The 22598-nt window shown below is 39.2% G+C and overlaps 1 protein-coding gene across 1 annotated transcript in view; it reads right to left on the reverse strand.

Annotated features, from left to right (window-relative positions):
• The window catches only part of rras2 (RAS related 2), a 32939-nt gene that overhangs the window by 3022 nt on the left and 7319 nt on the right, over positions 1 to 22598 (reverse strand). The window contains exons 2-4 of the mRNA XM_042416062.1: positions 3069 to 3156; positions 2780 to 2882; positions 1273 to 1381 (exon numbers count right to left, since the gene is read on the reverse strand). Coding sequence (XP_042271996.1) covers positions 1273 to 1381; positions 2780 to 2882; positions 3069 to 3156 — 300 coding nt within the window. The remainder of the gene's footprint in view (positions 1 to 1272; positions 1382 to 2779; positions 2883 to 3068; positions 3157 to 22598) is intronic.

The following is a 22598-nucleotide window of genomic DNA, read 5'->3' on the forward strand; positions in this document are numbered from 1 at the left end:
ACCACTAGTGTAAACAACTCAATATTTCGGATCCAGTATGCACTGCATACATGTTTAGACTTTCACATCTGACTGAAAGTGACCCTGAATAACACCGAAAGAAGAACTCTGTTACTTTCTAATTTAGCTCATTTTCTAGGGTAGGACATAAATAATCATGACCTTATTAAACATGTGCATTTTCCAACTTTCCTGCTCCTCCAATTTCATTTCCAAATGGTTCAGAAAATGCCCTTTGACCAGACTGTCTCCTGACCCTTTACAATATCTTTCACAGATTTTTCCCTTTTTTCAGCCCTGTTACATTCCTCCTTTCCATTACACCGTGCATTGTGGACAACAATACCCACCAACACCATGAAGCATTTTTTATATGCATACCCTAAATTTTATAGTATTTCATGTAATCATTTTTTCCAAGTGTAAACTTCTAACACACTTTAATAAATACTGTATATGTAATATGCATCTGGGACACAGCTGTAATCTGCCTCTAAACACTTTTAGAAACAGCTGTGCTGTAATTCAATTTAATAATGCAAAAGTAATTATGTCCAAAGTGACACTACATTTCCTGAGAGAAACAGTCCAGATAATAACAGTTAGCAAAATGTGAAATACTGGCATTTAAAGAGGCTGATCTGTAAGTTTGTTAAACAGGTTCAGGGTAAAACCCTAACCCTAACCCTTTGCTTACAATTAGAGCGTTATTACATTTAAGCTTCTATGACAGAGATACCATCTGGTCAATTCAGTCATGTGTAGTAAGCAGCCATTATCTTTAATGTTAAATGTAATGTCTGAGGCACCTACAACCTCATCTGAAATCTAATAAATATGTAAGAGGGAGAAGAATAGGGAACAAACCGACACAAGTTTGTGTCACATGAGGCTTGAAATGCTAAATGCTAATTTCAGTGAATAAAGCCATTGATAGTAATTAGCTATCTGTGCCTGTAGGGCTACTTTTCACCATGAGGGGGTGATGTGGATTCACTGCTGAGCGACTGCATACCAACAACAAGAAAATTCATCATATCAACACACTCCCTTTTCTCTCTATCTATCCTCCCCTCATGACACCATATTTTTTACGACCTCTCTTTTATTCACTAACATCCTGTATCTTAACAGCTAGCAGCTAGCTGCAGCTGCAATGCTTGCTTCCACTTTTGAGCATGTGAATGTGAATCCTTCAGACTGGCTGATATTGTCTCTTCAGATGATCAAAGAAGTCATTGGGTTCAGACCACTGCAATCTGTAGGACTTACTTGTCTCTGTAGTTCCAGATCTGCTTTGTTTCCTACAAGGATCATGGGGAATTCATCTCTGTCTTTAACTCGGAGAATTTGTCTTTGGAATTTGTAGATTTCTTCAAAGCTGTGAATTATATTACATGGTGTTATATGGCGTTTTCTGCATAAACAGGTTACATAATGTTTTTTTACAATTAGATGCACACATTCATCTAAATATGCACATGTGCACATGCAAACCTCCAAGTAAAACCACCCACACATACAGCACACACACCCATCACCCGGGAGTTGGGGTCACCACCACTGCGAATCAGACTGAGAGGCTTGAAAATGTCAGCAAAGAAGGAAAAGTCAGTCGCACTATTACAAATACATAAAATGGGGCTCTGCTCTGTGCACTGACCTGACAGTTGTCCCGCTATGATATAAATGCCATATGCACTTTTTCAACCAAATAGCAAATAAAAATGTCAATATGAAAAAAAAAGAGGCAGAATGCGACCACAAACCCAGGACAGCATTCCAGCCACGAGCCCACAGACAGCTTGGAGAGCACATAGTAAATCTGGAAAGACTTGACTAATATAAATGGAGGAAGGAAAGACTGTTTACAACATAAACACTGGGAGGAGGGGGGTGGGGGCGGCGGGGCAGGGGAAAGCAGCTCACTGCACTGCTGGGTAGGGACACAAAGGCGAGGAGGATGGGGTGTGACACGCTGACTATAACAAGAATACTATGTAGTGAAGTATGAAAGTACTTTCAAGGTGATTCATCACATAGACGTAGAATCTCTGAAAATCAAAACTTTTTTTTTTCCCTTTAACTGCCTGTTAAGTAGCTTTAAGGTTGGAAAATCATCTTATTCCACACTCACAGTAGTAATTCATTGAAGCTACATGATGTTTACACTGACTAATATATTCAAACCCATGTTTTTATGGCTGCACCATTCTGTCAAATGGAAATATTCTAGATGTGCATCTTTTTGCACAAATTTTCCCCAAATTCAGCCTTGTTTATACAATATTTGGCTGTACAGCCTGAGTACTCACCAGTAGATCAGTGAGGTTTAAGAGGTTAAAGCATTGTTATTGCCTATGCATACTGAAATGAAAGATTGTGTCATTCTGGTTTAAAAAAAACTGTAAAATTCCTGTGAAGCCCCTTAAGTTTCCCAAATATTTCTATATCAGCCGACGTACAATTGTTTCAGTAGCATTTGGGCTTAAAATAGAAAGCTAAATTGTGTGAATAAGTGAATTCAACAGAACAGGATAAGGGAGGAAGTGTTGAGAACAAAAGAATATGACAAGAACAACAGCAAGAGGCTCCGGAAGTACAAGTGGCAACAAGTGAGAGTATCAGTGCAAGATTTATGGTTTTAGTAAAGTGAGAGGCAGGCGAGGCGAGTAAGAGCAGTGCGCAATTGTGAAGAGTAAACAAAGATGTGCAAACAGAAAGAAAGAGAACTGAGCGTATAGACGTGAGTTTGCGCATGACGAGAACTGTCACTCACCTTCCTCTGTCAGTGACTGAGAAGACGAGCAGGAAGCCCTCCCCTGTCCTCATGTATTGTTCTCGCATGGCTCCAAACTCTTCCTGTCCAGCCGTGTCTAGGACTAGAGAGCGTGCACACACACGCAAACACACAAACACACAATAACTTGCAGCAAAATAGAAACTACCTTTGCAATCAATTCTTAGAGTGCAATGTAATTCAATAGGAACGTAGAAATGCCCTTTGTGTGTGTGTGCGTGTGTTTGTGTGTGTCTCCGGTCATGTTTGTTCAGCAAACTACACTTACTGTCAAGCCTGGCTGCCCTTTCGTCAATCACACACTGCTTGGTGTAGGAGTCTTCAATTGTGGGATCATAGTCAGTGACAAAGTATGACTGCAGGAGAGAAAGAAGAGGACAAGAGAGAGAAAAACTGTGAATATGTCTGAGACCTACACATTATAACAAGACACAAGCTGTGTCCAAATTACATACTAATTGTATAAAATACTCACTATATACTGATCTTTATAGTATACTATTATATAGTATAGTATACAGTGAGTATAGAGGAAATGAATATACTTTACTCGTTTATACTAACAGGAAATGATAGGTAGGTAGGTACTTTATTAATACATTCATGTAAAATACGTTCGCCATGCAAATGCAATCAAGCTGCAACTTTAGATTACTTACTATATACTGCCAATTAAACTTTAAAAACATAAAACAAAAGATATGTTTTTCCAAAAATGTATTAGTTATTTTTTTGTTTTCTGACGTGTTCCTGGTGCTGTTTCACCACAATCTGCAGCTGTGAGCAACTCTACATTTCCCGCTGACTGATTCTGAGTATACTTTGTCACTTTTCTAGCATGAAAACACTAATTTTCATACTCAAAACCTGCTTTGAAGTAATATGTAGTATGGATTTGAGACACAGCTACAGTGACTAAAATCAGCTGGCTTCAAAATGGACAGATATGAGAACAAACAGCCGCTCTGTGTTTTTGGTTAAAACAGCACAAACATCCTAACTGACCTCTACCTTTCCTATCATACTGCAGACAGGAGGTAAACACTGCTCTCAGACACTTTGACAGGAAGTGTGAAGTAAATATACTCTCACTCTAACAACCACTGCTTAGGTTTCTGACAGTTGTCATGCTAATAACACATTTACAAGATGTTTTCTCCTTTGCAACAGTCACACCACTCGCTCCTCAAGGCTTTGATTCTTTCATTTTCGGGCCAATCTGGTCTCCTAGTAACCTAAACTGGAAGGGTGGGGCAAGAGAGGCAGGGAGGAGGAGGAGGAGTCATGCATTTTTTACATTTTTCCCATGTTTTGTAGTTCTCGCTCTCCTTGGGGACTAGTTAAGTGGTGACAGCTGAGGGGAGTGCTCAGGGAATGTCAAACCAACACCCTAAAACACAGAATGGTCACGAGAACATAAAACCTAGACAAAATTCCCTGTTGTTCTAACAACAGGCTTAATTAAAATTTTACAGTTACAGTTACATTGTTTGTATGTGAAACCACACCTGTTATACCACACCATGACGCAGGTCATGTATTGCTTATTTGCAATTATGTAGCCGCACAGGAAGACGAGAGAGCAAAGAGCTTGCTCTATGTGTACCAATTGTCACTTCTTTACTCTTGTTTGGGTAATATATAGACAGCTGATACAGATTAAAAAAGAAGCTGGAAAATCCATTCTTTATCTCTGATAGGAGTGCAACCACTACAGTGGATGATTTTATCAACCGATTTTAGCTTTAAAAGATATACCAGTATCAGTGTATATGTCAGCCAATAAGCATCAAGTAATAGTAGTATAGAAATGCCTAAGATGCCTAAGATGAAGAAATGTCAGATAACAATAAAAACGCCTGTTATCATTTTCTCACAGCCCAAGATGTATCTAAATTGCTTGTTTATTCAAGTAACAGTTCAAACCCAAAGAAATTCAGTTTACTATCATATACATTTAAGAAGAGCATCAAATCCTTACATTCGGGAAAGTGGAACCAGCTAATATTTGGTATTTTTGCTTGAAAAAAATTATTAAAATGATCAGAATAGTTGCCGATTGATTTTCTGTTGGACTAATCCATTAATTGACACATTTTTCTATTGCCATTACATGCTGTCTTCCAGAAGGCACTGACTGTACTGTATCTTGGTCACTATAACCAAGCGTAACCAAATAACCAAATTTATGGGATCACAAGTGTTTAAGCGTTACTGTCATCTGCAGTAGATTTTTTTTGAACTCCCAAATATTGATATCAGTGATGGCCTCAAAACTCTGGATTTGCTCAAGCTATAAAGTTGATTTATGAATGTTTATAATCCTAACTTACATCTTCTGCATACGAATTCTTCCTTCTCACCTGCAGCTCTCTGTTGCTGCAGGAGATGCAGGTAATCTCTCCCACTCACTCTCCTGTCACTCTGCAGCATGCAAGTATGCTGGCCTGTGTCACATCCACTCACCACTGTTCAATAATTCATCAGTACTACTGTGTATCCTAGAATGTGCTTCACTGCACTGCACTCCCCACGAGCCTTCAGACAACCAGACAGAGAGAGAAACAGAGAGAGAGAGACAGAAAAAAAAGAGCTGCTTGTGTTACTCTTCCCTCCCTCCCTCCCTTCCACCACCACCACCACTCTCTCAGCCGTAGCTTCAGCACGTGACCTCGGCTTCCCGTCAACCTCTTATTCCTATTCTGTCAACCTCGGGCAGCCGCATTGAGCACCGCACTCCTCTGGCTATTCCTCCCCTCCCTCTACATGCATGGGTAGTGTCGCTGCTGCACTCTGTTCTGGCCAAGCTGATTCTCTCAGAGCCGTTTCCCGTGATAGATGAGGCTGTTTTGCAGTGCCAGCAGCACCAGAGCCAGCACTAACAGGGCTGTAGCTCAGCTTCAGTTGGGCAGCAACAAAGCAATGGGATAGGTGAGGGAGTGCAACATGACTCAGGAGGACCACCAGTAACTACTACGTAATATACGCAAGTCTGACTCATGTCCAGTAATATGACCTATAAATCCTTACATTAGTAGATGACTTCATCAGATGTAACAGACTCCTTAAAAAGATTGAAACATAATGCATGAGTCATGTAGTGTTGCCCCAAGTGACCACGCTGCCCTCCTGATGTTCATCTGATGCAAATGCAAATAGGTGAATCACATTTTTGAGTTGTGAGCTCTGAAAACTGTCACATATAGAAAGTTAGCACAGAATACTTTGTCAGGTCCTTTTACTTATTGTTTGACCTGATATTTCCTGATTTAGGCCATCTTTGCCAATTTTATACCATTTTATTCCATCAAAGTGCTTGTATATTAGTACAACATTAAAACAATACTGTGAGAGATCACAATCACAGTATGTAGCACAGGAGGTACCGATGAGGCAGACGGATTCCTGAACAGATTTCCATGAAAACACTGGACAGCTGTCACAAGGAAACACTCACAGTGGGATTACAGCTCAGTTTTTAACACTGTAACACTGAGTGTAGTTTGAACTGTTCTTAAAAAAACACACCCCAACACAAACAGAGGTTCCACAATGACCCATGTGCCCTAGATCTTTAAATATTCATTGTTAAATGTCCTCCGCTCAAATGAATTCTCCAACTGCAGCACAAGCAACTGAGGCATTTGCAACAATTTGTGTCCAGCAGCAACTTTGCAAAGCTAAGGTAAATTACTATTTAAACTGAGCCAAGTTGTTGTATAACAACTTGTACACATGAAGCTTGGAATGATGCTAAAAAACCACTTAGGCAAACATTAGACCAGCACTGACATGACCACCATCGTGGACGTGTGTATTCATGAGCTATAAAAACCAGGATTATTAGTTATGTCAAGTCAAGTCAATTTTATTTATATAGTGCCAAATCATAACAGAAGTTATCTCAGGGCACTTTTTTATATTGAGCAGGTCTAGACCGTACTCTTGCCAATATTATTTACAGAGACCCAACATTTCCCCATGAGCAAGCACATGGCGACAGCGGCAAGGAAAACTCCCTTTTAATGGGAAGAAACCTTGAGAAGAACCAAGCTCTGGGTGGGCGGCCATCTGCCTCAATTGGTTGAGTTGAGAGAGAAAGAGAGAGGGGGAGAGAAAGAGAGAGAGAGAGAGAGAGAAAGAGAGCATAGCACAATACAAGTTCCACATGATGGTGAGATATATAATAATAACAACAACAATAATAATAAAAATAATAATAATTGTAGCAGTGGGTGTTGAGCAAGATCATGGGGACAGTGAGTGGCTTGCAATCAGAAATTCAGATTCTAATGCTCCCGAGGCAGAAATACCTGCAGAAAGCAACTGGAGGAGACAGGAGAGAGACGAGAAAGCACAAAACTACATTCCACAGAGAAAATGCCGAGTTAGTAACATGCATTAATGGGAATGAATGTGTACAGATGGAGAGGGAGAGGGGGAGAGAGAAGCTCGGTGCATCATGGGAAGTCCCCCAGCAGTCTAGGCCTATTGCAGCATAGGCCTAGACTGGTCCAAGGCAAGCCTGAGCTGGCCCTAACTATAAGCCTTATCATAAAGGGAAGTTTTAAGCCTACTCTTAAACATAGAGAGGGTGTCTGCGTCCCAGACCCAAACTAGAAGATGGTTCCACAGTAGAGGAGCCTGATAGTTGAAGGCTCTACCTCTCATTCTACTTTTGGAGACTCTAGGAACCACAAGTCAGCCTGCATTCTGGGAGTTCAGTGGGGTAATAGGGTACTATGAGCTCTTTGAGATATGATGGTGCCTGACCATTAAGGGCTTTGTATATGAGGAGAAGGATTTTTAATTCTATCTTGGATTTTACAGGAAGCCAGTGCAAAGAAGCTAAAATGGGCGAAATATGATCTCTTTTCTTCGTTCTTGTCAGCACATGTGCAGCAGCATTCAGTATCAGCTGGAGAATTTTTAGAGACTTGTTGGGGCAGCTTGATAATAAGGAATTGCAATAATCCAGCCTGGAAGTAACAAAAGCACGGACTAGTTTTTCTGCATATTTTTGAGACAGGATGTGCCTAATTTTTTTGCAATGTTACATAGGTGAAAAAAGGCAGTCCTTGAAATTTGTTTTATGTGCTAAAATGAGCTAAAGGACATATCCTCATCAAAGATAACTCCCAGATTCCTTACAGTGGTACTGGAGGACGGGGTAATACCATCAAGAGTACCTATATCATTAGATAATGTGTTTATGAGGAGTTTAGGGTCAAGCACGATAACTTCAGTTTTGTCTGAGTTTAATAGCAGAAAATTGCAGGTCATCCAGGTCTTTATGTCCTTAAGGAATGCTTGGTGTTTAGTTAACTGATTGGTTTCATCTGGCTTCATTGATAAATATAATCAGGTATCATCTGCATAAGAATTAAAATTTATGAATTGTTTCCTAATAATATTGCCTAAAGGAAGCATATATAAGGTGAATAGTATTGGTCCAAGCACAGAACCTTGTGGAACTCCGTGTCTGACTTTTGTGTGCATGGAGTAGGCCTATTCATCATTGAATCGTGTACAAACTGAAATCGATCTGATAAATAGGACTTAAACAAACTAGTATTATGTAGAAAGTCACACAACTGATCGGAGAGTGCTTAGATCTTAGAGAGAAAGGGAAGGCTACATATGGGTCTATAGTTGGCTAAAACACCTGGATCAAGAATGTGCTTTTTAAGAAGAGGTTTAATTACAGCTACTTTAAAGGACTGTGTGACATGGCCTGTTACTAAAGACAGATTGATCATATCTAGTAAAAAAGTGCTAACTAAGGGTAAAACCTCCTTAAGCAGCCTAGTTAGGATAGGGTCTAAGAGACAGGTTGATGGTTTAGATGAAGAAAGTTGTAGAATCAAGTTCAGGAAGGTCGATTAGAAAAAAACAGTCTAAATATGTATCAGGTTTTACAGCTGTTTCTAAGGTTCCTGTGTTTGAGGATAAATCGGTACCTGTTGAGGGCAGGAGGTGATGAATTTTGTCGCTAATAGTTAGAATTTTATCATTAAAGAAGCTCATGAAGTCGTTACTACCGAGAGCTATGGGAATACATGGATCAATAGAGTTATGACTCTTTGTCAGCCTGGCCAAAGTACTAAAAAGGAACCTAGGGCTGTTTTTATTCTCCTCTAATAATGATGAGTAATAGGCAGCTTTGGCATTACAGAGGGTCTTCCTTTATGTTTTAAGACTATCTTGCCAGATTAAGCGAGATTCTTCCGGTTTGGTGGAACGCCATATCCTTTCAAGTTTTCGTGATGTTTGCTTGGCTTGGGAGTTATACCATGGAGCTAATCTCTTTTGTTTTATTATCTTCCTTTTTAAAGAGGCGATGGAATCGAGTGTTAGAATTCAGATAAAAGTATGGGCCAGGAGGGCGGTACAGTATAAAAAACTAGAATTGACTGTAAAGTTTTACAGGTTGGGTGTGAAAGGCTAAGAACATGGCTTTCAAATGAGTTATAATTAAGTTTAGGTCTAGGGTTGATTATTAGGCTTGAGTTAAAAATGGCTGCAACTCCACCTCCTCGGCCAGTGTCTCCAAGAATGTGAGTATTAATATGACTGGGGGACGTGGATTCATTTAGGCTAGCATATTCTTCATGACACAGCCAGGTTTCACTGAGACAAAATAAATCAATATGATAATCTGAGATTAGATCATTTATCGATACAGCTTTAGATGTCAGAGATCTCATGTTTAAGAGTCCACATTTAATTCTCCTATTTTGTTGTACTATTGCAGTGGTGGTGTTAATTTATATTAGATTTTTATGTATAACTCCTCTTCCGTTTGCTTTTGATAAATGATTTAAGTGGTCAGGGGGCAGATGCAGTCTCTATGTAGTTTTGGGCGAGTAACTGTTCTAATGGGAGCACAGAGAAGCATGTAGGACTGCAGCTTTGCCTTGTGGTCTCAACTCTTTATTGGATGTCGTTTGCTGGACACCACCTTGACAGCCAGCGGTTGAATGATGACATGCGGCTATACATGTCATCACTGGTCAGGTTTGGCAGGGGCACAGAGGATTCTCTGTCCGACAGTCCGACATTGTTTTTGCATATGTACACACCAACTCAACATTAATTTTAGTGACCTCCAATTGGTGTAATTGAGTCGTTACCGCTGACGTGAATAATAATGATTTTACCATCACCTGTTCTGGCCCCACATTTGACTATGGTCACTGGTGTCACTAACTTCACGTTACTCACAAGAGAGCTGCCAATAAAAATAATGTAAAATAATTATTAACATCCATGGATTTAGTCCTGTACTCAGCAGCTGTCAAAGTCAACTCAAAGTTCATTTAAGGGGGATTATCAATCTTATCTTATCTTACTTATCATTATAACAATAATAATAAAACAGAAAGAGAAAGAGGGAGATCCAAAAGCCTGCAGAACCAGGCTGCAGTACAGTTTAGATGTTGGTGGCAAGGTGGGTCAGGCCACACTCAGCCCTGGTCAACTCTGCAGGAAGGAAACTCCACCTCTGCAGCAGGCAGCTGGCCCGGCCGAGCCTTCGGGTGGTGGTGATGTCACAGACGACATGTTCCCGTACCCCGCCTACCAACCAAAGTCCAAACCTGTCACTCAGTTCCCCTCCAGCATTCCAGCTATACATCCCAGCCCTCCACCCACACACATCACATGTACACTCACACCAGGAAAACATTAGACGCCTGTTTTCACCATGAAAAATAGGCCAGTGAATGATTCTCAGCTGCAGCACGGCTTTATATGCTGGGCTGTTCTGTATCTGGATGTTTGTGAAACACAGACAGACTGTCTCCTTAATTGAAATGACAACACAAAGAAGAAAGTTCTGAGAGAGTCAAGAAACTAGTGGTGCAACTAATGATCATTTTAGAGCTGAAACGATTAGTCGATTAGTTGTTCCGCAGAAAATAAAGCACCAATTGCATAATAATCGATTAATTATTTTGAGAATGTGAGCTTCTCAGATGTGAATGTTTTCTGGTTTCTTTAGTCTTCTGCGATAGTAAACGGAATATCTTTGGGTTGTGGACTGTTGGTCGGGACAAAACAAGATATTTTAGGTTACATCTTGGGCTTTAGGAAAGTCTCATCAAAATTTTTAACCATTTTCTGACATTTTATAGACCAAACAACAAATTAATTAATCAAGAAAATAATTAGCAGATTAATCAATGATGAAAATAATTGTTAGTTGCGGCCCTAACCATCTTCATTATCAATTACTGTAGAAAAATGCCAAAACATAGTGAAAAATGACCAACCCAATTTCTCAAAGTCCAACATAATGTCTTCAAACTGATTATTTTGTCCAAACAACAGTCCAATACCTAAAGATATTCCATTTACAATTATATAAAACTGAGAAAAGCAGATAATCTCCACATTTGAGAACCTGGAACCATCAAATATTTAGCATCTTTGCTTGATAAATGACTTAACTGATTATTGTTGATAAATTTTCTGTGGATCAACGTACTGACTAATCCTTTCAGAACTTAACGCTGCTTTTATTTAGCAAAGCCTTGAAAAAAAAACATGTTACAGTCAGTGATGCATTTAAAGATGACGATAATTGTACAAATCTGCATAAACCACGAAGATAGTATCAGTTTAGTTTGTGGGTGTATTCGTCTGCTTACTAACCTCATTATTTAATATATCAGATGTAATAAACGTGGTCCAATTTGTGGTGTTTTCTTAATTTGAACATATATATGCATTTACTTCAAGCAGGTTCAGGTTTGCTTTTAGCTTCCTAACTGCTTTAGTCGAGACATAAAGCATTAAATCCTGTCTGTTACAACTGCTGGTTGCCAGCCTCAAGGAAAGCAAGACTGGGTGATATGTGTAGGCGTGTAATCAACATCATGCTTGCACTATGCACCCACTTCCTCTCCACACAAACAGCTTTACTTACACTAAATATAGATCCTTTTCCATCTCTGTCAGTTATCCTACTTGTTTGGTTAGAGCAGTCTCTTACAGTACCGTTAACTACAGAACACAAAACCATACCAGTGCAGATAAAACTGAGATTTTCACTACAAATTTAAAAAAAAAAACAACCCTTGGGCAATTAACAAAAATACACTGTACCTACTCAATTGATTGGAAATGGTGTCCCTGACTACTAGATTGTCATAATGAGAAGGAATGCTGAGCTAAAACAAATAGTCATCAAACACGGTTAGGAGTTAATTACCTTCTGCATATGGCCTCATGCCCAATGAGAATTCACAGACCTTGACTCAAAAATCACCAGCTGTGGTTATTCTTTAATTAAAGAAAAATGTAGATTGAATGCCATTAAATTGTGTTATTCTAGGAAAAATTCTGTCAGCATCTGCAGATTTATAATATTCTCCAACCTCCTGATGCCCGCCCCAACACACCACAGTTTACAACACTTTCCTCTGCAAAAGCTGCAAAATACTACAAAATATTGTGTTGTTCTGAATTGTGGGAGACCCCACACGTACCAAGCCTTTTCTCGGATCTTGTCTCTTTCACATTCATCACTACCACCAAACACTACACACCTCTGAACCACCACCCAAACTCATGTTTGGTGTCTTTATAGCGTGGTTTTGTGCATGGTGTGGACTAACAGGAAAACAAAAAGATGTAAGAACAGAGATGAATGGAACAGAGGGTGTGAAAATGAGCTGAGCATGGTTTCATTTTGCAGAACAAATTTAAGTTGAGCAACAACAGGCTCATGCAGGACTCATGTTATTCATTGCACAAGTTTAATTCATGCAACTTTTGTTCATGAAAACTGAGGAAAGAGTCATTGTGTTTATCACAACAAGAAAACTTGGTAACATTTTATTTTATGGATTTTTCCAAACAATTTCCCAATTCCAGGAAAGAACAATGTAAATTGGTACAAATTATGAGGGAAATATGAATTTTCTTGAAAGGAGTGCTTAATTCAAAGCAAGTAAATATTCATTCATTATTCATTTAATATTAGAAATGTTATTAGTCACATATGTTGAACTGTGTCCTTGCCTGTAAACAAATTTCATATTGTATGTTCAGGTGACCTTGAAAGGACTTTCTAGGTTAAGATAACAATTAATTGGAGTTAATTGTAAGTTTTCCTTTTAATTAGTACCAAAATTACATTACCTTTCTGGGAAAAGCCATAGTAAATTATTAGGAAATTACGGACTCATAAAACAAATTATTACCTCTTTTGAAATTGTACCAATCTAGTACAGTAGTGGGAGTCAGCTCTTATTGGCTTTTGATGTTTGTCTGCGATTCAATGGGCAACTCTCCTAGACTACACGAAACTTGCCAATAACATAGGGCTGTGACGTTATGTTTTTTTTTACTGCTGGGACGAAGCAACATATCCCCACAGTTTGGCAGTTGACCCAAAAATTTGCAGTGATGACAGTAATGAGCTCAACCCTGTGATAGGCATCACATGACCGCAGTATGGTGGTAATACAGTTGTCGTCAAAGCCCTACGATAATATCAACCATGTTTGATCTAGGTATCTGCGAGGACCAACTAAATAATAGGTGTCAAGAGTCAAGACTGAAACCTCACACTTGAAAGAAAATCTAATAAGATTATCATTGACTATCATGAAACACCTCTGCAAGGGTCAGGAATTGTCTTCGTGAGCGTTCAGCTTAACCTTGATCAAACTGGTTCTCACTCTGAGTTCTGCTGACGGAGCAATACGGACCGCTACATAGACAGAGATATCAGCACCAAGAGGCTGGATAGGAGTGGCCAACACACAAAGAAGAGGTGGAGGGATTGCCCTCAAGCTGACAGGTGAAGCACGCCATTTATAAGACTTGCTCAGTGGGCCAGAGCCAAGTGCAGCAATTTCAATTAAGGATGCAAACGCATGCCAGATGGTCTGGATCTGGAAGTCACACCCTCAGCTAGCAAGCAAAAGAATGTGACAGATTGTAGTGATGATCAATTTCCAATAACTCATCATCACATGACTAGACCAACCCAGACACTGTACATGCGTATAAAAAACATCAGAGATGCATAATAGCAAAAATATGCCTTTTATTCATTCTTTAGGATCAAGCAGACTTCTCTTTTTAACTTTAATCTTTTTAACTATTAAGCTGAATCCCTAAAGGCAAAGCTTAGCTTAAACAGCATCTTAATAACCACATTCAAGCTTAGAGATTGTGGGTTTGAGAGAGCTCGGTTCGGAGGAGAGTTCTGTGAGAGATGCCCTTCAAATTCAAAGGTGTAAACCTTCTCATGCTACCTATTTTACAAAAACAGGGGTGTTGCCACAGGATTTCCTCTATAAGTTAACTGCTTTGCATATTTTTTCAATTTTATCTTTCTAGCATCAATGATAGATTGTGTCACTAGATACATACAAATCAATGTATTTGTAAAAAAATCGCATTTTTGTACCTTCATACTTGGAACTCTCCAGGATAAATCTCAGTTCCGTGAAATCTACTGTAATCGGTGCCCAAGTGAAACCTTTCTCGATATTTAAGTCGTGTAACATGAGGCATTGATCAGAGAAAAGAGAAGTTTGAATGGGGGCATCTGTGTATCACTTTCTGTTCCCAAACCACACAGGTTTAACCTTTGCCGAACCCCTGGGGCTGGACTCTGAGCAGCTGTTGATAATAAAATAGCTACTATAAGAGTTTAATGTTAAACAGATGGAAGTGAAGACTTCTTTGCATCTCTGCACTCCATCATTGCCTTTCTTCCCATGCTTGACAGAGTTTCACACAACTAACACAGGATCTTGTGTGAGGAGTATTGTTGTGCAGAGTGCTTGAAGTGAGAAATCGTGGAAAAAAATAACAGAGAATGAAGGGCTTGAGGTGGAGGGAGACTCTAGGCTACATAGAGAGGGAGAGCAAGAGAAAAAGAGGGGGAGGGAAAGGCATTAACTTCCTGTGGAAACACCCACTTTTCCCATGAGCTCATGCAAACTAGAAAGGTCACTTATTCAATACCTAATACACACGGAGAGAAAGAGAGCACACAATGTGTCCGCTGCCTCAAACGGTCACCGGGGACCATTCTGTTAGAGCTGGGAAAACTTGAAGACAGCGAATTACCTGAAAACAACATGAAGTTCTGATTGACTCTAGCCATTTTTCAAAACAAGCTGAATGATCAGATGGCAACATCCACAGTAATAACACTTTCACTGAATGTTTACAGTTAGCGAATGCAGTCTGGGTGTAGCACTGAATCTTGGCTTGATGCCGAATTAAATGAACCCATGCACATCACTCCTACAAGCTCTCTTCCTCCTAAAGCGCAACAGATCGATAGCCTGTCCCTTTAATCATTGCCTTGTCCTTAAATGCCGGCAGGCCAGTAAAATTCTGCCCCGCCAGACAAACCCTTGGCGTAAAACTCAAATCCATCCAGGACCATGACCTCACTGGAAAAGCAGATCCTGCCACTGTGAATGTAAAGGATAATTTAATTTTATTATAACTGACAGAATTTCATTATCATCTAATTATTTTCTCAATTAATCATTTTGTCCATGAAATGTCAGGGAACAGTGAAAAATCATTTCCCAGTACCCAAGTTGGCTCCTTCAAATTCCATGTTTTATCCAATCATCAGCTCATACTATAGTACAATGGTATCATATATGACAAAGAAAAGCAGCAAATCCTCACATTTGAGAAGATGAAATCAGAGAATGTCTGACATTTTTGGTTAAAAAACAATAATCTATCAAAACAGTTGCCGATTAATTTACCGTTCGACTAATCAATTAAATTACTAATCGTTTCAGCTCTGGTAACTGTCACTGTAAATTATATTTTGCAGAGATACTTCCTGGTTTGACCTAATGTACTTAGAGTGGTTTTGCACACAATGCAGTTTTTCACTGTAATGGATAATTGCAAAAAACATTTCTGGTGTGTTCACCATCAATTTTCCTTTCCTGTGCTACAACAACGCAGGGGGCTGTGTTGGTGGGGGCAACTGTTGTTACCGATTGAATACAGGAAGTCCCGTCGGAGTAACGGATTTATGCGTTCAAAGATTTAGATGCCAAAACACAGCACAGAGGTTTATAACAGTCACAAACAGGATTTTACAGCTCTGGGAAGTTTTCATGGTGACAATTATTTTGTCTTTCGTTGCAAGGTAAAAAGAAATACAGCATTCAAGTTAGAAAGTAATCTACCAGGAAAGTGCGCTTGCATACATGTGATTGCCCAACTCAGCGCCATGCTTGATGACATCACATTGTGTTGCAGCAAAAGTTGAGCCTGGTTCAACTTTATTGCCCGACGACAACTCTACGTTGTTTTGCCAGAGCCCTCAGCACTGACACCCTTGCTGCCTCAACAGCCAGAATGAGACGACTATTTTTTTCACACAGGGTTAATGTCTGTCTGAAGATCATTACTTATAGAAATGATAACTAAAACTATGCAAATCTGATTCAAATTTTAAAAATTGCCACTCATCATGCACATACAGTACATATACATGTAGCTTTATTGCCATTATGCTGGACATACTGGTGATTTACAATAACAGTACATGCTGAATGACCCCACTAACATTCAAGGCTTTAGAATCAGGAATAGGACTCCTGTAGAGAATAAAGCAGAAGATGAATGTCCCACCAAGTAGGCCAACTCCTGCCGTCGTCAACCCCCTGCTCTCCTCTAACCTCTCTGGCATTAAGACTTCAATCGCCCTGCTAAATATCAATGTGTGCTGGACTCTGAACACTTTTGAACCCGCTCAAAGGCGCAGAATCAAAGAGTTGCCATTTAAAGGCCCTTTTCCACCAGATCACTGAGCTCAAAGCAGCCTGTTTGCTCTATAATGGTCACACTATAAACTGTTTCTTTATCTCCATTTCATAAGTATGCTTTGTTGAATTATAAGCGGAGACCTGTGTAAATACTTTCGAAGCCCACAAACTGATTAAACAGAACGACACAAAGACCAAGAAGTATGTGAACCACCCTTATTGTTCTAGCGGATCATGTGACATCACTAATGTTCCCCTTCCCTGCATTAAGCCTACCCTAAGCCCAGCCATTGATGGGTTATCGATGCAGTTTTCTCTACAGCCCTTCCTTGTTTTGCTGGGAGGGACAGAAAATAAAGACTTATTTTGATGAGGGGTTACTCCCTAAAAAGACTTGAGAGTCTCCCTGACTGCATTTTGTTCTGGTGAATCTTGATCAATGCCTACTTTTGTAGAGGTAGGAAAACCTAGGCCCATGTGACAGTGTATAGACAAATTAAGTGGGCAAGATATAGAGCATGACTTAATCAAGGCGCTGACAGAACAGTGAGTAATGTAGCTGTGAAGTTCCTGCAATTAGTGAGGATTACAGGATCATGTAAAGCAGATACAGTAAAAGACAAACAGCATACAAAATGAAAAAGTCGACCCAGAAAGTCCTCGTGCTAACTCTTGGAACACATGTTGTGATATACTGAGGCCTTGTACTGTAGTGACCCATTGTCTCATGCAGTATAGTGCTTGCATATGTTTTTGTTACATTCTAGGCTTTATTCAATTCTTCTTCCTCTGCTTGTCTTTGTGCACAAGTAGTACTGCACATGCTCACATCAACAAAGCATTACTGTGACGGCTCTGTGAGAGGACACCAGCTACTGCAGTGGCTGTGTGGACAGAGAAACTACTGTGTGACTTTCGAAAACCCATACAAAATTACTCAAAGGAGTGTGGCTCACAGTCTATAGTCTATGGTTTCAGGAAAACCGTATGATGACTAAATAATGGGATGCTGATCAGCGCTAAAAACAAAGAACAGTCAGAAGTTTCAAACAGTTAGTTCACCAATTAGGATTAGAGGATATGAATAATTTATAATTGAAAAATGCTGTAAAAATGCCAATAATTTCCAATAATTTGCTACTACTGAGCACTTAAATTATGTATCACACATATTCTTCTGTTAAAATCCTGAATAAAATCAATAAATATTCTATAATAAAGATTTCACTCTACAGCACATACGCAGAGATGTATTCATGTTCTCCACCATCTCCCCCCTTTCCTCTAGTACAACTGCTGAGTGTGTATTTCTGAACCAGTCTACTCTACTGCAGACTATAATTCTTGGTATGGGGTGATATGTCAAAGGAAATGGGGCCACTCACTGGCATCATGTCTGATACACAGCAGCATTACTGTTGCATGCTTTTAGTCCAACAGTCACACAAAACCAGACAGCAGACATGTTATTACTTTACTCCTCATAAATAAGACCTAATGGACACATCTTCTCTCTTCCCTCTCTTAGGGTTCCTCCCTGCCAGCCCAGTCATCACCATTAAAATTCTCTCTGCATGATATAACACATGAGCACGATCAAAAGTCCTGTATGTCACACTTAAAAAGATGTAAAAAGACAAATGCAGATGGGTGACAAAAGAAAAACATATGATGAGTATTTGATTAGAATGAAAATGATGTAAATCATGTGCTACAGCCATCACAATCACCAGATCTCAATCCAGTTGAACTCCTATTGAGGTCCAGTCATTCCAGCATTTTAAACATAATCAATTCATTTCAATGGAATTGCTAGAATTGACAAAGTAAATCTTTTGCATTGAGTTCAACTTTAGGGACACGCAAATTTGCGCCATTGGCCAATAGCAAGCTGTCTTGACTGTGCTAACCTTTGAGGGGAGCTGGAGAGTCCTACATGGAGAATGCTATCCTAGTTTATTAGCTGTGTTGCACCACCTTAGTTTTATTTAACCCACTTTTGTTGGAGCATAAACTGCTATCCAAAAGAGGAATGGTTTGCTTACAATTATGAGACAGGAGTCGAAGGTACAAACAAGCCTTTTGAATAAACTGTGTAAACATGTTGTCCTGAGATAGCAAGTTTGCTTGCTCATAGAGCTTTTTTCCCTGTCTTCAATAACTTTTGAATTGAATAAAATGGTGGACAATCCTGAGAACAAAATGCCAGGGGGGAGTAAACAACACAGTGCAGAGAAAACAGAAAGAAGCTCAGAGACCAATTGAGAGTGACTGGTGTTGGCATGTTCCGGGCTGGCTAGTGTGTTAGCTGTTAACTTGCCAACTGCAGTATTTTAGCAACTAGCCCTGCGAGTCATCCCTACATTACCAAGTCTCTAAAACCACATATCTTGCAAAGAGGTGAGGGTGAATTTTTCTTAAGACAGCACTCCCAATCACCATCAATAAAACATCAAGTGAGGAAATATCTTTTGAAAGAATAAGCCACCCCAACAGAGTTTGAGACACTAGTAAAATCTATAACAAGGTGCAGTGTAGCTGTTCTGAAGCAAGCTACTAGCAACTAGCAAGCTTGCCAACAAGGTGAATGTGTTTTGTGTGTGCAGTGGATTGAGTGCCACATGCTTTAGGCCTGGCTGTGAGAGGACAATGTTTTGGTTATACATACCAAACAGACTTTTTAAGCAGCTGTTTACTTGGTGTGTGCTGGCGTGTGCCAATTTAAAATTTCACATTGGGTTTGCCGACACCAACTGGTGCTGAGGACACAGTCACACACAGTTGCCGTGCCTTTTAGATCAAAATAACAGTCACACAACAGCTGTGTCAGTGAGTCTACCAAACTCAAATATTTCCAAGTGTATCTTCACATGTACCTGATGCTTTCTGAACAGCCTTTCTGATTATAATCTGGTATCATATAATGTGGGAGAGAGACTCAGAAGCTCATTTGTTGGGGACACAAGCCACACTTGGCCATTGTCGTCTGTACATTTGGACAGTGAGCCGTGCTGTGCTGTCACCTGTTGAGGAGTTGTCTCATTCCATGCCTCACCTCCCCCCTGATGGACAGCAGGTGCCTCGCAGGCCTCTGGACACTGTCTGCATGAGACGTGCCAAATGTCCACCAGCTGCCTGGCAGGCAGCTCAGGGCCCGGCATCAGGGACAAGCACAGACGTATAAAAAGAACCATTCATAGTGTTCTTTCAACTAAACTGCATTAAAAATGTCTCCAACTGTGGCACACTGCATGCAGCACTACTAAATAACAGACCAGTGGTTCCCAACATGGGGGTCTCTAATCCTTTTTTCTGTTATTTCTTTAATTTTATGTTTTGTTCTTGTGAGATGTTGGATAATTTCACCTCTTTAGGTCTCTAAAAATCTTTGAAGAAATCTGAAAGGAAAAAAAAATTGGTTGAAGTGCTCTCTGTTTAACTCACGCATTAGTAGTATGCTAATTAAATGTAGGCTTGTCACATAAGAAAATAATACATAGATTTGAAATGCTAAATTTTGAAGGTTGTGGGAGTGAGCTGCTAAATAAACACCATGTCAGTTTCCCATAGCCAGAGTTGTTTTTACAGTATATGACTCTGAGATGTGAGACCTGATACTGTGGCCAGTTATTCTGAAACAGACAGATGTGTGAAGACAGAACAATTGCCAAAAACAACATAGAGGAACCCACTGCCCTCTCTGTCTGTCTGACTATCAGAGGGGCAGTGACCGGAAAACAAGTGGGGGGGGGGGGGGTATCGCAGGTGGATATAGAATTTTTTTCACCCCATCAGAAGGAAATGTTACTAGTTCAAAACACTCAAAAATGTTTGTTGTATAAATAATAATGCTGCCATTAAAATGTGGTCTAATATGGTGAAATGAATGAAATTGCACACCAAAAAACAATTTCTTAGTTGTAACTGATATTTAGCATTTATTTGTATACAATTGTGCAAATATAACATTGAAAAGCAGCATGAAATCTGTTGAGATTAGGTGCTAAGAGAAGATTTTAGAAAACAGCAAATGAATAATTAATTCGCTATAAACACAAGAGACAAAATAATAGAAACTGACTTTTCGTAGATTCAAAAATGTCACTTTTTAAATAAATTATAATGGAATCTAAAAAAGTTGACATAAAATCTTCATTTTTTCATCATCTTCAATAACAATCTTGTGTCTACTAATACTAATACTACCACTTTGATGCTCCACAAAAGTATTAGCCCTGAAAATAAAACATTATTTTAAATATGACAAATTGCTACCAGCTTGCACTAGTAAGCGCCACCTGAATATTTAGTGAAAAAACATAAAACAAAAATAGAAATAAAACCCTACAGATATTATCTAACAGTCCTCACATCTGAACTGCTCTGTATTAGCAGCCATATACAACTGGTTAGAGGGTTTAAATAAATGCCTTGCTAATGGACATTTCAGCAGCAGTTGTTACGCTGTTTGAATGACTAAGTAGGAAAAGCTCAACAAGCATTTATAACTACTGTCCCTGGTGGCTTTCATGGTGACATGCTGGATCTATAGTGCGTATCCACAGAGCTACCTGCAGGATCTCTTCAGTCAGATCCCCCAGTGTTTTCCATGTAAACAACATAAATGTAGATGGAGGAAACGTAGCTCGGAAGGTGAAATTTGAGACAGACTGAAGAGACAAAGAGAAAGCTTCTCCTATAAAACAGAACAATGACCAAGTTAAGCTCTAAACAAAACTGTCTTACTTTTATCTGACAGTATCATCAGATCATCAGGCAAATAAGATCCCCAATTACTTTATAATTAGAGCCAATAAGTCCATTTGGACTATTGGACTACTATACTATCAGCTGATTACCAAACACCGTTATGTAGATTCCTGTGATACTCGCTCATGATGTTGAATGAATGTATGTAAATGTTTGAAGGCATGTTAGTTTCCCATCCTGTTGACACTTATTCATCACTGTCATATTCTGATCTGATAAACAGCTTCAGAAGAAGAAGCAGTCACCTCACACATCAACCTGTAGGCCCAGAGCTAATCATGAAACCTGACAATAGGTCTTAAAATCACAATCAAAACTGTTTGCTATTTGTGCCACAACACTTAAGTGTCAGTATCAATACCGCAACAGTATTTTCAGCACCATACTTTGAGAGGTATAAACAAGTTTTCCTACAAAATCATTTCTTTCATTTAACAAAACAAGCTCACATTTTCTAATATTTAATGTTATCTTAACACAAGTAGCCATACAATAACTTTACCCACATGAGATACAGTCTAAAATTTTAATTTAAATTGGGAACTAATCGAAGAATAAGTAAACAAGGTTGAAATATGACCAGTCTTTTGATGCCAGCTTTCAGTGCTTGACAGCTTTAAATATGCTGTGCTATTCTCCAAAATGCACATACTGCTAGTTTGTGTGTATATATGTATTGGCACCATGTCGTATGCAAATAAATATTTTTTTCACACTGGAAATACTTGATTCAATCAACTCATAAGTGATCATCTGTATATACAAGGCTACAAATTGTTCTGCGTTATTTAATTGTATGCATGCATTCTAGTAGCTATCCTCATTCACCCTCCACAGCGAGCTAATGTGTCATCTTGTTAATCAAATTTTGTGGTTTCTCTTTAGAATCCGCATATTACTGTAACATGGTTTCTAAATAACTCCTCCTGGCTGATATGTACGTAGGTAATCAGTCAGATAAAGTCATTCCCTCACTCGTGTTATTAGTCTAAGAACAGACAGTCACTTGAAATGAATGAATGACAGTTATGTAGTATTTATGGTACGAGAACCAAATAAAATAGTTTCACAAACATCTCATTAAAACAATTGGATGGTTTGAAACTGTTACCCACTAATACACAATAAATACTTATCTACATCTAATAGACTTCAGGTTTGCTTACAAAGCCTAAAAAGAAGTTTTCTTTTCTATAAGCTTATTTTATTTAAGAGTTTACCATGAAGAATAACAGGCAGAGAGGAGAAAAGAGAAT

Source organism: Thunnus maccoyii, chromosome 1, assembly GCF_910596095.1.
Source record: "Thunnus maccoyii chromosome 1, fThuMac1.1, whole genome shotgun sequence".
NCBI lineage: Eukaryota > Metazoa > Chordata > Actinopteri > Scombriformes > Scombridae > Thunnus > Thunnus maccoyii.